Source organism: Sparus aurata, chromosome 17 (assembly GCF_900880675.1).
Source record: "Sparus aurata chromosome 17, fSpaAur1.1, whole genome shotgun sequence".
In the NCBI taxonomy this organism is placed as follows: domain Eukaryota; kingdom Metazoa; phylum Chordata; class Actinopteri; order Spariformes; family Sparidae; genus Sparus; species Sparus aurata.
In genome coordinates this window covers 30654615-30669799 of record NC_044203.1, presented here as the reverse complement: position 1 = coordinate 30669799, position 15185 = coordinate 30654615, and the positions used below count along the sequence as shown (strand labels likewise).

At 42.3% G+C, this 15185-nt stretch overlaps 1 protein-coding gene across 5 annotated transcripts in view; it reads left to right on the top strand.

Annotated features, from left to right (window-relative positions):
- The window catches only part of lmna (lamin A), a 44070-nt gene that overhangs the window by 6759 nt on the left and 22126 nt on the right, over positions 1–15185 (top strand). For all 5 annotated transcript variants that reach the window (XM_030393098.1, XM_030393096.1, XM_030393095.1 and 2 more), the window contains one exon: positions 745–1124. In XM_030393098.1, coding sequence (XP_030248958.1) covers positions 790–1124 — 335 coding nt within the window. In that variant the 5' untranslated portion in view covers positions 745–789. The remainder of the gene's footprint in view (positions 1–744; positions 1125–15185) is intronic.

Genomic DNA, 15185 nt, shown 5'->3' with positions numbered 1-15185 from the left:
GCGGTGAGCCGAAGGGGGAGGTAACGATTGTATTTATTTTGGTCGCCCTGGTTGCGGCTGCATATTTTGGGAGTAATCATACAAGTGTTTAATTGGCCTTGTGTGTGAGCCAGAGGTGTGTGGGGGGGGTTGGGTGTTCGTGGGAAATATGTTTGCTCAGGAATGAACTTCGTAAAGTGGCTTAACTACTCTGACAACAATTTAATGGACCTGGAGGGGAGAACAGCCAGTGTAATGACAGTGTTTGTGCGTGTGTGTGTGTCAGTGAGGGACGTTATCAGGAGCACTCAAAGCAGGAAGAAGGCAGGAAACTAACACCTTTTTTTTTTTTTCTTAAATAAACAGGTTTGTTATCCCGAAAATCTGGAGTCTGAGAACGAAACGAAAACAGGAACCACATTCCTGTGAACGAGCTCTGCCCCCACATTACTTTCATACATTCATACAAATACAATCGAGGGCAGTTATTACATGAAGTTTAAGAGATATGTTTACTGACTGTGGAAAAAAGGATCCTGGGGTACATTATCATGCAGAGCTGTGAGTAGGCTTATTACAGGATGCGGGCCGCCCAGACAAGGATCAGAGTTATGCAAGACTGGAACATTTCTTCAGTGCAAACTCTATTAAAGTTTAACGTGTGATTCTGCCCGTGATTTGGTGCACTGCGTTTCCAGGGAAGGCTGCCCAGATACTGTGGTTTTCATTAACTCTTCTTCCCTCACCCTCCTCCTCCCCTCACAGCCAGTGACTCACCCCCTCTGCACCTCTTGCTGAGCCATTATTACCATGGAAACCCCAGGCCAGAAACGCATCAGCCGCGGCGCCGTCTCCCCGGCCCGCATCACCAGGCTGCAGGAGAAGGAGGACCTGTGCAACCTCAACGACCGGCTCGCTGTCTACATCGACAAGGTGCGCTCGCTGGAGATGGAGAACGCCGGACTGCGCCTGCGCATCACTGAGTCGGAGTCCTCATCCAGCCGAGATGTGTCGGGCATGAGGGCGGCGTATGAGGCGGAGCTTGCCGACGCCCGCAAGACCCTGGACCAGGTGGCCAAGGAGCGAGCCCGGCTGCAGCTGGAGCTGAGCAAGATCAGGGAGGAGTACAAGGAGCTTAAAGCCAGGTAGGAGGAGCATGTGGGGGTGGAGCTTGAAAAGGGAGTGGCTTTGTTGCAATAGTGATGTCACACAATGGGTGTGGCTAGCTGGCTTAGCTATTACAACATCTGTCTTTATGTTGTTACCTGTTTTTGGCGACCTTTAAAACAAACTTCAACCCTGTCGGTCAACAAAGATGTCTTCTATTTGTAGTTCAGGGCTACTATCGCTGTACACACTGTCCTCATCCGTCCATCATCTGACCACACCCTCTCAATTTTGCGGTCCATTTAAACTGCAATAATCTCCCAGCTCTCCCTCTGCCTGTCGATGCCAGCGCTGCCCTGTTTTAGCATTGCTGCATGTCAGTTCAGCCCCAGCATCCACCTGCAGGCTCTGACTGGGGGGCTCAAGATGTTCTGTTTATCACTCCCCAGTGTACAGCAGTGTAAACATACCTGCAGGGAGTGATGATGTCGGAGCCAAGACGCCAAACTCTAAACATGTTTTGCTGCTATAATAAACATTTCAATCGTAAGTTATCCGACTGAAATTCTGTCATTAGCAGCATACAGTACATAGCTTTTTTTTTTTTGTAAGCATTTCTTGCATCCCTTTATGCACTACAGCAAAACATTAGAATAAAACCGGCTGTCGGCGGAAGCCACAAACCATAAGTCTTTCAAGTTGTGTTGCCGTGTAGACGACAAAACATTTAATCTCTGCTTTCTGGTCCCTTTGTCGGGGGGGAAATCCTGCCTTCTTGGAAAGTGAAACCAAAGTGGGCTGGGAATACCCCTGTGGCTCTGACACATGAGATTTATCTGCTTCTCACATCATTTGTGGCACAAGATGATTCAGGTACACACTTCTTTTGTAGTTAAAAGAAAAGCCACGTCACCTAAGAATGTAGTGTGACATGATTTATGTTTGACCTTATGTTATGTTCTCTGTACTTGCTGCGGCACATCTCCGCTGCAGGCTTTTTCTTGCGTTATAAAAATTGACATAAAATCTTTACATGTTTCTAAGATCATCAAAGCTGTGGTTAAGGCGGCGCTGCAGTCAAAACATCTGTGCATGCGGATCAGAATGCTGTAATTTTACCTTTTGTGCTGTGATTACCTTAAGTTCCCACCTGCTGTTGTTCAGCACCACTGAGGCGGCGCAACACCTTAATTTTTCGACCAGGAATGCAGTTGTTGAGCCATACCTGTCATTAACACTGTGCAAGTCATTCCTGGTGGTTTAGTTTGTTAAACTCGTCAGTTAGCTAGTACAGTTATGTCACTTTAAGCCCAGGGGTGTTGGAAATTACACACCTTCAGCCAAATGCGCTCCACCTTTAACACACAGCCTCACCTGTCAGGGTAGAATTATAACCGCCCTAATGACAGGATGTCTTTCATTCATGTGTTTGACACAACTCGGCTGCTTAAAGCTCTGAGAGATAACTGATGCAGCACTCGGATAATGAAAATTTAACTAATCTTGAAGTAAAGCTTTAGATCATTTATCGATAAACACATTGAGTTGTGTAAGCGTTGTAATAATCGTATCTATTCATTATAAATTAATTAACATCACTGATGTCTTAAGCATGATACCTTTTATCATATCCAGTAGGAGTCGATTGCGTCATTAAAGTGAATAATTTACCGAGGGAAAGTCGCATGAAAGTCAATGAGCTCTCACCTGGCACTGAAGGTGTGTGTGTATTTTAATGATTGAGCACTGCCGGTTAACAGCAGGTAATGCTGTGTGTTTATATTACTGCTCCCATCTTTTTTTAAGAAGATGCGTGAGCAGAAGTCTGTCTGAGTTTGTGGATATCCTCAGCTGTGATTTCAGCTCCGCAGGTGGATGTCTGCAGATCAGTCTGCTGCCGTAGGGCTCAGCCAGAGGTGGCTGTCGAGGAATGTGTCAGCGTCGTGGCAAAATGCACCTTAAGTAAGAAGGTTATGAGAAAATTAAACTGCCATACTCATGCAGCGCATTTACTTACTTGTCAGACTATATCTGCTTCTTCTACAGCGACCTCTTGTTTTACAGATATTCTCTTTCTAGAGAGAAGAGGAGCGAGAGAATATAGAGCTACAAACATCCAACACAAGGATTTAGCAAGGTTTATGGTCATACAGCACACTTCAATACCAGATGTTTTAACACTACAATCTTTATTAATTAGACATCCAATAGAATCGAAAGTACAGAAGCTATGACGTAAATAAAACGGTCTAATTTTCAAATTAAAAATGACTTTTCTGTTTTGTTTCGCCGAGGTATTGAAAGTATCATTGAGCATCGATTTATATTTGTTTTGTTTATTTTTTCCCTGCCACTGTGACAGCCTTAGGACAATAGGAACACACATTGCGGGGAGTCCTTTCACCCAATTAGCACCTTCGCGTTGTCTTTTCACTGAGTTGACACCACTGTCAGAAATGTGAAGCATGTCCATGTGAATGTATGCGAAAAACTCAGAGCGTCAGTGCAGCATGCAGACGGATGAATATAAATGTAGAAGCTCTGCAGGTAGTGTGCCTTCATTGTGCTCTGCAGTCGGATGTTGACCTTCACCGTGGTGTCGGCTTTGTCCCGAGCTCATCAATCAACGATTTGTAGATTAGCTCCAACTGGAGGTGGATGAGGATGTTGACTTTGTTGCGAGCTCCAGATAAAAGGCCACACGTTGAGAGAACAGTATTATTACGTTTTGCTACAGTACCTCTTTTAATTCTCCGGCTCCTTGACCACAAACGTAGCAACGGCTCCTGCCGCTGTATTGTTTTAAAAAGGAAGCGGATCCTCTTTGACGCATGTGTGGTGGAAAAGGATCGCTCATTCCAGCCCGGGCCGGCTTCATCTGCCACACTTTACACAGCGTGTTTGGTGTTTGGTTGCCATGGCGCCTTGGGAGTCTTGGCTGGGCCGTGTGACGGGGTGGTGACTCAGAGGTTTTTCATGGCCTCTGGAATGGGCTGACTGAGGAGTCCCTGTAACGGGAAGTCAGTTTTATTAATACACACTGACGGGCCGCTGAGCTGAGCTGAGCTGAGCTTCACTGGGCGACAGCAGCAGACGGCGACGCAACAAACACCGGACAGCAGCGTCTCACAACATGTTTACTTTATGTTAATGTCTTCGGTTATGCCTCTCAAGTTTGACAGAACGTACAGCAGCAGGTGGAACTGTCACTGCAGTTCAGTTGACCCGGCACACCTGTTCAGCCCAAAGGCATGACACTGCTTCCCTTCACACACGCAAACACACACACACATCTTTGTATGCATAACTACTACAACAAACACATGCTCCCCTCCCCGCCTCCCCCGAGGCAGAACCTCAAGCTGTCGGGCCAGAAAGCCAACCATTCTCCCCACAGCACTATTTGACTTGTAAATAATTCAAAACTGTAGACAAAAGCAGGTGTGGGAGGAATGCAGTGCTGTAAAAGGAAGTCTAAACCCAAAGCTGGGAGCCAGGTACGCATCTTGAGAGGAACAAACGGGTCAGAAAACAGAAGATTTGAGCCCCTGAGCAACAGCAGCAGCTACAGAACCGTGTTCACAAGTTTGTCGAGGCCTTGTTTAGTCATCTCTCCTTAATACTGAAATAGTGCGTCTGTCTGGTGTCTCGTGCCCAGTCTCACCTCCAGCTGCGCCGCTGGCTGTGAAACATGAGCCTGTGTGGGAGAACTGGCTCACCGGTGTCACTGCAGGACTCTGCTCCCTGACTCTGCTTCTGAAAGCTCCACCCAGGAAGATCAGTTGGCTTTGTCTGTTTTCTTTTGTTTTGTTTTTAAACATGCCCATTTATAAACTACAGAGCTGAAACGATTAATCAGCATTTATTTTGATAATTGAAAATGACAAAAAAACAACTGCATTCAGATTCTCAAAATGTAAATATTTGCTGTTTTTGCAGCGTTCTATGATATGAAACCAAATGTTGTTGGATTGGACAAAACAAGTTCTATCAACTCGGGACGTTAGAAATATGTATTGGTCCTAATGATTTAATAATGGAGTGGTGAATCAATAATAATAATAATTGCTGGTAGCAGCTTTGGTTAGCTATATTGATATTAATCAATATTATCGCAATATTATATCGTTATCCTGATGTCCCAGCCCGCATCTGTGGTATACAAACCTTTTATATACCTGCTGCACACACTGTGTGAAATCAAAAGCCAACACCCCTTTATAATCGTAAAATACTAAACGTTGATCTCCTTTTCATCAAAGTATGTCTGATGAGGATGACTTTAAACTGTCGAGGTTAAAAAGTAAACAGCCAAGCCCAAATCAGATCTACTTTGTGTATATATAAAAGGATTTACCTGGTCTGAGTTTGCCCCACCTGTCAGCACACTGTGGTTCTGGGTGTGGCAGCAGGTAGACAAAGCATTTGTCTGTTGGGACGTCTTTTTTCAAAAGCAGATTAAGTAAAAGTGCTGCTGCAGACACAACGTGGCAGAACATGTCCTGCAGACTGAAATTGTAGAACAATACAAAAATCTCGTGCTGAACTCAACATGTTCTTATACTGTGTTCGTGGACTGATGTGGCATTCACAGTTATCCGAGGACACAGCAGGAAGTGCACTTATCATACAGCACATTCACACTTCCTTTCTCTGGAATATTCTCTACCACTGTGTACAGTACAGCCTGTGTAGAATAGGCCCCATTCTGCTGTACTTATTCGTTTGTGTTGCATGTGATCCCTCGCCACTTCGCTGTGAAGTGTTTGTGTCCCCATGAACAGCATCTCCTCATGATGGCCCATTTAGATGTAAAGCTGTGTTCTGACCTTTTACTTCATTTGCATCCAGCAACGCATCACATATTTCTATTGTCACGTCAAAGCTGCACAGTAAGCACTGACATTTATGCTACTAAGGAAACATACAAACTGAGTACATTAACTCAAATACTTTACCTGAGTGTTTACATTTTCAAACGGCAAAGATTGCACTTTTTACTCAATTTAACTAACAGCTTAAGTGACTAGTTATTTTGCTGATTTTGTATAATGATAGAAAATACAGTCAACAAATAAGCGAGGATGTAAAATATCAGATTTTCAATACCCAATAATCATGTCCAAAAGACATTACAATAACAATATTATTCCAATATCTATATAGACATTAAAAAATGGCAGAGAAATTCATCGACACCAAAAAACTGCCTTTCGTCAGACAACTCGAAAGTAGTCTCAAACGCAGGTAATAGCTAGTTACCTACGACAACCTATTGTAGCTACACATCGCTGGAGGCAATCTATCAGATTACAGCTTTCTCTGGAGCCACAAAAGGCTTCATACTACTTTTTCACATATGCAGTAATACTCCTCAAGGACTGTAAACACATTTTAATGTGTAAGACTGGTGGAGTTACCCTTTAAAAAAATAAATAAATAAACACATGCAAGACTTGTAACCAGGACTCAAAATTAGCGCCAGCCACCAGCCAAATGCTGGTAAAATATTCAGTTGGCTGGTAGATTTCTTTCACTCACCGGCCAAAACACAGTGGTAATCTGTTGAGAGGCTGGTGAAATGTGGACATTCAGAAGCCAGTTGGCTGGTGGACAAAAAAGTTAGTTTGGCGTTTCTACGCTGTGGTGTTGCTACTTTTACTTAAGTACAAGTATTAGTACTTCTGTCACCTCTGGCAACGCATACAAAATAATAAACAGAAACTCTGAATTATGTTGCCAACCTGTGCTTTGTGAGTAAGAAGTGGAAGTAAAAGAGGGGACCGCATGATGCAGAGGTTTTAGAGTAGGACGTCACAACTTGTGGTCCAATTAGTCACAGTTTCAATCTCTATATTTGTTCAGAGGGAAACTTTAGATGCGTAACACAATACACATTTAGCTAACACATTAAACATCCATGCTATTACTGGCCGTTGTTATGATTAACAGGAGGACTCATTCAAGCTGCACATCTCGAGTATGTTGAGATTAAGATGTTTGAAAGTCTCTTCCTAAAATGGACAAGAGGGAGCCTGTACTCCACTTCTGATCAGCCAGTTCAGCCTTTCAGATGCCTTCACTGTTGCTGCTGAAAGTGAAGCTTTCTTTCAGTAGTCCGGTGGCAACAGAACATCATTATACTGAGTTTCTTTTTCCTAAGCGATTGAGAAATACATCTGACTGTGTACTCTCAGACCAGATCTGCAGAGGGGCTGTCATTATACTGAATAGGAAATCAGTTTAATCCATATAACAACAGACTGAAGTGTGAAAAATATTTGGGAAAATCCGGCAAACAAAAACACAAACGGTGACTTCGCTCTTACCTTTTTTTATATATATATATATATATATATATATATATATATATATATATATATTATATATATATATATATATATATATATATATATATATATATATATATATTAAAAAAAAATGCAATTTCACATCTTTTTGGACTATAATTATAGTTGTGTACAAAATGAAATTGGAAAAGCTACAGCAGATAAAATAAACAGCACCCAAAAGCTGAATGATAAAACATGCCAAAGAAGTCCACTGGGGACTTACTACAAACCACTAGATCTGAGAAAAGTCATATTGTGATTCTATGAATTCCCTTAGGTGCTGCCCAAGACGGTCTGGGTGCTGCACCTAAAGCTTTTTAAAGGCAGGGAAAACCCATGACTGCACAGTTTTCGCTATTTATAAAAGAGCAGAATACTTTTAAAGTAATCATGTTATATATAAAATGTCAGGTAATATATAAAAAAAAAACCCGCACATCAGTTTTTAAAAATGAAGGATGACGTCTTTAAATTGCTTGGTTTTGTCCGACCCACAGTCCAAAACCCAAAGAGGTTGAATGTATTATTGAATTAAATCTTCACATTTTAGAAGCTCGAACTAAGAAAGTGACTAAATGAAATATGAAGACATATTATGCACATTTTCAGGTACCTCATTTATTTTGGCTTACTACTAGAATAGTTTTATTTATAGTATTATTTTAATCACACCAGTTTTCTCATAACGTGTCCAGTATGAAACGCTCTGTTTGAGCTCCTGTCTCTTTAAGGCCCCTCCTCCTGAATACCCAGTCTGCTCTGATTGGTCAGCTCGCACATGCCTGAGCCAGCATCGCTAACAACAACTGGCCAGCTGTGCTAAATAATTTTTTATGCGCCAAACTAGCTTCTAAGCATAAATTATGCAAATGTGTGACATTGTGACATAGTGTGATGTCACAAAGTCACGGAATTAGAGGCAGGACTACAGGCGAGGTGTTCAAGGAGCAGTGTTTTTTTGTGGGAGAGAGGAACTTCTGTTGGTCGTTGACCTTTTTAACTTTCAAGACCACTTTACAAGCAAGGACAGAAACAAAAAATGATAGGTCTCCTTTAATTGATCTCTTGTTTCAATTCTACAATAAAACAGTAAAGGATATTGTATGTTAAAGTTTGAAAATAACATCCAAGTTAAATTTACGGCACATTATACTGTACACCCTGCTTCCAACATCTAAAAGACTGATTATGCAGACTTAGTAAAAAATTTACGACTGTAATATGCTGTTATTAGGTCAGTGTAATTAGTGGGATGAAAAACTAAGATGCCAGCTTCAAATTATCCTGATATATCTTTGTTCAAATGCGGAGACACTTATAGGTATTTAATGATTTAACACCGTCTTAGAAAGCTCAGCGTCCAACCATTTAATTCATAATTGACTGAACCCGTCAGCTTCAATAATCATTGCGCCAATAGAGCTTTTTCACAGCATTGTCGTATCAGGGAAGGCACAGGTAGAAGTGATTAAATTAACAATGGCTTCATTCCATGGAGTCGTGCTAGTGAGCCAGCATGCACAACACCAGGAGCCTGGAGCCTCCTTCATCACTGTTGTTAATTACACCCATTTCCCTGCGATGACATCAATCAAAATGTCTGCTCCTTTTCCTCGACTGCATTCGGCTCGTTGTCACTGGCAGCCTTTTCGCGTTTATATCTGGAGCAGAATTTGATCAAATTAAACAAACTCTCTGATTAATTCTCCAGGTAATTAGCTTTTTCGTAGACTAAATTCGAGCTCAGTATTATCATGAGCCTTTGCACCCCCAGGCCACAAAACGAGCAGCAAGCCACCATCCACCACCAGCGGCAGAGCTCATCGCGCCGCTGTGCGTCTTTTCTCATGCCGTTTGATCACATTCTGCTCTGTTCTTCTGGCTGCCTCGGGGGGGAAACCCAGTGTTCCCCTACGATGAGCTCAGCTTGTGTTATGTGACAGCAGACAATTGTCTGTCACATTGAGTCATGCCAGGGCAGATAAGAGCTCAGAGAAGAGCCTGTGATTCTGGGTGTGATCCAGTGGTGATGTAAATTGGATGGCTCTCTGAAGTGCCCTGTCCAACGCTGAAGACGCTCCTCCATGTTGAATAACTTGTTCAAAAGTACACAAAGAGACGTCTCTTGGATTTTGTGGTTGATAAATAATTTACACCTATATTATGTGACAAAGACGTATTCATAATTTTTCTTTACAAAAGAACGGCAGCTGTTCTGCCACAAATACTGAAAGCTACAAAGTGATTGCATGAAAATTATATTGTGTGTGTTTTGCTCCATAATGTGACACAGAAGGAAGCTAAAAGTCAATATGAACAGATTACAGCTGCAGATGATGATTACTCTCATTACCAATTAATCTGCTGATTAGTTTTTTTCTCGATTAGCTGATTGTTTTGTCCTTAAAATGTTGGAAAATAGCCCAAATTTTCCAAAAGGTTTCAGATGATTTGCTTTGTCTGACCAACAGTCCAAAACCCAAAGAGATGACATTTAGTAATGATATAAAACTGAAAAATCAAGCAAATCTTCACATTTGAGAAATGACAGGACAGGGAATATGTGGCTTTTTACTTAAAAAAAAAAAAAAAAGAAAAAGAAAAAAAGAAGGATTTATGGGATTAAATAGCAAAATAATATCAGATAAATTTACTGATGATCGACTCAAAGTCTCAGCTCAAGGACAGATTATATTATTTACCTTTTCCTTCTGATATAGTACATTAAAAATGTCAAAGTATTAATAACAATAATATAAAATCTAATAAATAACAATTATACACTTTATTTATATAGCATTTTTTTCTAAACAAAGTGCTTTACAAAACCAAATGACACACAGCAAAAATGAAATAAGATGAAAACCATAAAAACTAAAAAAGAAAGCCAGGAGTGGAAGTAACTAATACAGCCACTCAGTTAATGTAATCAAGTCACTTTTTTACTTACTACTTAGTTACTTTTAAAATCGCGATTGAATACTATCTAAACCTTTTAATCAGCGTTTTTGTTGCCAGTAAGGTAATCCAATCACAAACGGGCTCATTAAAACCCTGACTGCCGGACAAAAACACGAACCTCTGCAGCAGGATCAGGTTTGGAGAAGTGACCAGGACCGCTGAGCAGAAATGAGACTGAAAGTCTTTAAAAACGGAAACCACCTTTGATTTGAACACCTGCGGTTGATAATGCATCAAAGGGTTAAAAGGTAACTAGTACTCTGAGTGTTTGAGAAGAATACTTTGTACTTAAGTGTTATTTTACTACTGTCTCTGTAGTTGAGTAATATTTCAGTAATTTGAATCTGCTCATACTTGTTACATGTATCAGACAGCTAGTTATTCTCTTAGCGGTTCTGTCTCTGAACAGATATCCCAGAGATAAGTCAGTGGGTGCTAAAAGGCCCTGTGAGAGCATGACCGGTTGGTCTGGTGACTATTTGTCCTCTTACCTCCCGACAGAACACTTAGTGATGGAAAGCAGATGTGGCAGGCCTGTAAATGTGCTGGTTGGCTGCTGCGTGGAGCCGTTCTTTAGGGTTTATTGGTGTAAGAGTAATGAGAGAGTTGGTTTTGGACTTCAACGGACCAGAACTTGGTACAGAGCAAAGGTTCTGGCAGGCTGCTGATCTGTGTGTGTGTGCATATTTGTGTGTGTGTCGTTTGCAGAATTACAGTTTCCATAGAGCGTTCAGAGGCTGCCAAGCCCTCGATGACTCACTTGCACATGGGCTGGGTAAATTACTCTAAGATGGTGGGACTCCACAGAGTCTCTCTCTCTCTCTCTCTGTGTGTGTCTGTCTGTCTTTCTGTTGCTCGCCCGCTCTTTCTGCCCAAGGACCCATCCCATTGGAGAGTGGGAAAGGTGGGTGCACTGTAACCTCAACCCTTCCCGTCCCATCTGGTTAGTTATGTAACACTCGCTCCGTTTCCAGATCTGCTAAAAGCTCATTTAGTGTGAAATAAATTGAGGTTGACTTGGATGTTTGGAGCAGTTTTACTATAGAATCTAAACAGGACAGAGAGTTTTTTGAGGGAGCTCTTTCAACTTCGCCTCACATGTTCTGCATTAACTGTTGCTCTTGTTTATTGGGACGGAGGAGATGTGATTGGGAGCAGAGTTTTTGCATCTTGATGTGGTTCTTCATCAGTCGCAGCTCCACGGGTTGCACAGAATAAACCAATAGTCAACTATCAAAGCTTAGTCCAGTCGACACTGTGCATCTTTGTAGACTAATCGTTTGTAGATTTCTCAGTATTCAGTGGCATTATAGTACGACAGAAGCTGGAGATAACTTTACTTGTTATTTAATGTGTTTGTTTAAACAGTCGTTTTCTATTCATGCTGTGTTAAAGTAGAAGAATCTCAGATATTTATAGAGGGAAAGACTCCCGCTGTCCCTGCAAGAAAGCAGTTGCATTGTTGGAGTCACGGGGGTTCAGTCCAATCAGATACTTCAGGTCGGTCCCGCCCACAGCTATGATATAATTCATAATAAACTTGATTTATACAGCAGTTTTGTAAACAAGGTTGCAAAGTGATTCACAGAAAAAGGAAAAGCAGATAAAAAATGGAATAAAACCAGACAAAGATTATAAAACACGGTGGGATAAAATAAAGTTCAAATGTGACATGGCAAGAAAATGCCTATTAAAGAACTCATAAATGCTTTTCTACAGTATGAGAGAAGGTTTTTAAGAGAGCATTTAAAGGATGCTAATGATGAAGGCTGCCTGACTTAAATCTGCAGAGATACAGAACTAGTTAACCTTTTACTGGTGACCTCCACCAAGGAGGTGGTGTTTTCAACCATGTCAGTGTGTTTGTTTGGTTTGTCAGCAGGATTACACAAAAACTACTGAACAGATTTCCACAAATCTTGGATGGTGGATGGGTCTTGGCTCAGAATGGATCCGTTTAACTTTTGGTTCTGCCCCAGGATTTCTTTGTTTCATTGTCGGGGTAAAATGCGTGGATCTTGATCAGGCATATTTAGGTGGCTGATATGTGAGTGAGTGAGTGAGAACAATGTGATGTGGATTCTACATCTGATGATCTCAGATAATGGTTATTAACAGTTATGGGTGGTTTAACATTGAGAATGATGTGGGCTGTTGGTTCTTGGCGGAGGTATGCACTCTTGTGATTGTCATCCTGGTTGTGTTTGAGGTCTTATTCACAAGAATGAATCACTGTCGCCTTTATCAAGTTTCATTTAAAACTTATTATCATGTATTTTGTGACTGGTGAGCTGCCTGGCTACTGGTAATGTGTTTGTCATTCGGAATTTCTTTTTTTGATATCCTTTCCTCACTCACACGCACACTCATCGAGCTGGCATGTTTTTTTTTAACTTGTTGCCAGCCGGGCGTGGTTTGCCACAGAGAACAGTACACAGAGTGCCCGAGTTTAGACAATCGCAGGAAAGCAAAGGAAAGTAAAAACAGCATCGTCTTCTGTGTTTTACAGCTCACCTGACACTGAATTTTCCTGATGCACAAGAAACCATTTCATCTCCTGTATTTGCAGCATCGAGCTCTCTTTTTCCTTTAAGTCTATTATTAAGTATTCGATGCCAGTCCACTTTGCGTGAGAGCACAGAGTCCTCTGGCTCGTCCCACAACCACATCCTTGGTTATACTCCAAGCATCGAATCCTGTTTTCCTCATAGACTCGCACAAGCTAAAGAATGCTGACCAAAACTCATCGCAGCCCTCATAAACTCCACATGGGTCTTGTTTAGCGTATAGCTAACATTAGCAGGCCTCTCAGTTTTCCACTCATGGAGTTTTCATTGTAACTGAGTGCAGCTGGAGAGTCACAGAGAGCTGCGCCTCGCTGGAAGTGGAGGCTAGAACACAATCTGCTGGAGCGTAAGTGAGAGCTGGGATCCACCAGGGAGGTTTCTTGTTAATGCAAACGAGCATTAAACTGCAAATTGAGACAATGTTCTAATCAGAATGATGCGCGAATTGCCAAACTACGAGGTACGATTAGTGTGCAGCCCCACATAACGCGCAGAGAGTCAGAGCTTAATGGCAGGAGTCTCTTCTTGCAGTGAGTTATTTGTAAACCAGAAGTGTTGAGGCAATGCAGTTAAACCTGTTTTCAAAAGAAACTGAAGTTATTTTAGTCCCAGCAGGCTCAGCAAGGTAACATACTTATTTGGAATCGTACACATGGATGTCAATTAAGATAAGTTTGTGAACATGAAACTGATAGTCGGCATGGTTACCATTCTTTTTATCAGTAGCGTTCATTATCTTCGCTCCTGTGTTCATGTTACTCATGTTTTACAGACCTGTAAATATGGCAAATGCGCTGTGAACTGGCACCTCTGTATCCTGGTACCGCTCCTAATCACCGCTGACGATCTGAGTCAGTAGAAGTGAAAAGTAGCTTATAAACTAAAATCAAAGATAACCGGGCAGCAGGCGCCTGACTCACACCCTGATGATTCATCAGCTAATCATGAAGGGAGGAACAAGGGCTGTTTCATATGATGCCTGTGGACACGGACACACACACACACACACACACACACACACACACACACACTCTTTCTGTACACACCTTTCCCCTTTTCCACGTGTTGACTGCACTGTGTTTGAAGAACTGAATTAACAAATGCAAATTTCAATGGGTATGAATGGAACAAAGACACTACAGATACTTCTTTTCAGTTGGGGGATTTCTTTTTTTTTAGGTAGTTTGACATGAAAGAACACTGTCTCCCCCTCTCTGTCTCCCTCTCTGTCTCCCCTCTCTGTCTCCCCTCTCTGTCTCCCCTCTCTGTCTCCCTCTCTGTCTCCCTCTCTCTGTCTCCCCCTCTCTGTCTCCCTCTCTGTCTCCCCCTCTCTGTCTCCCTCTCTGTCTCCCTCTCTGTCTCTCCCTCTCTGTCTCCCTCTCTGTCTCTCCCTCTCTGTCTCTCCCTCTCTGTCTCTCCCTCTCTGTCTCCCCCTCTCTGTCTCCCCTCTCTGTCTCCCCTCTCTGTCTCCCCTCTCTGTCTCCTCTCTCTGTCTCCCTCTCTGTCTCCCTCTCTGTCTCCCCTCTCTGTCTCCCCTCTCTGTCTCCCCCTCTCTGTCTCCCCTCTCTGTCTCCCCCTCTCTATCTCCCTTCTCTGTCTCCCTCTCTGTCTCCCTCTCTGTCTCCCCCTCTCTGTGTAGTTGTCTTGTCAGAAGACGTCGACTCCCTGAAACCATCAGACACGGTCGACATTTGCTCTGCTTTTAAAAGTGAACACACTGGGAACTTTGTTCCCGTCTGCCACATGTGGATGCGTGCGGGTGGCCCCTGGCAAAGGCTGCGTTGTTGTCGGTTTCTGGTGATTTACCGAACACATGCACATAAACACACAATCCCCGTTCTTGTGCTCGTCTTCCCTGAAGAAACACAGGAAGCAGTCATGTGCCAGCCTGTAGTGTTTATTTGCCTGCATATTCTTTTGTGAGAGCTGCACAACACGCGTTTTGTCTTGGGCTCGCAGGCCTTAATGGCTCTCTGTGTTGCCGTGTTGCAGTCTGTGCTTCAGACTCAGGTTGACACTCCTCACAACTCTGTTTATTTTCAGAGTGTGTGAAGCAGCTCTTTATACCACAGATATGTTCATTTTGTTTGAAGCTAGCACAACAGTGCATCATAGAGGTTGTCTGCAGTAGAGCTGCACCTGATTATTTTCATTATTGATTCATCTGTGGATTATTTTCTCAATTAAACGATCAGTTTCTAAAGGAAAGAAATTGTTG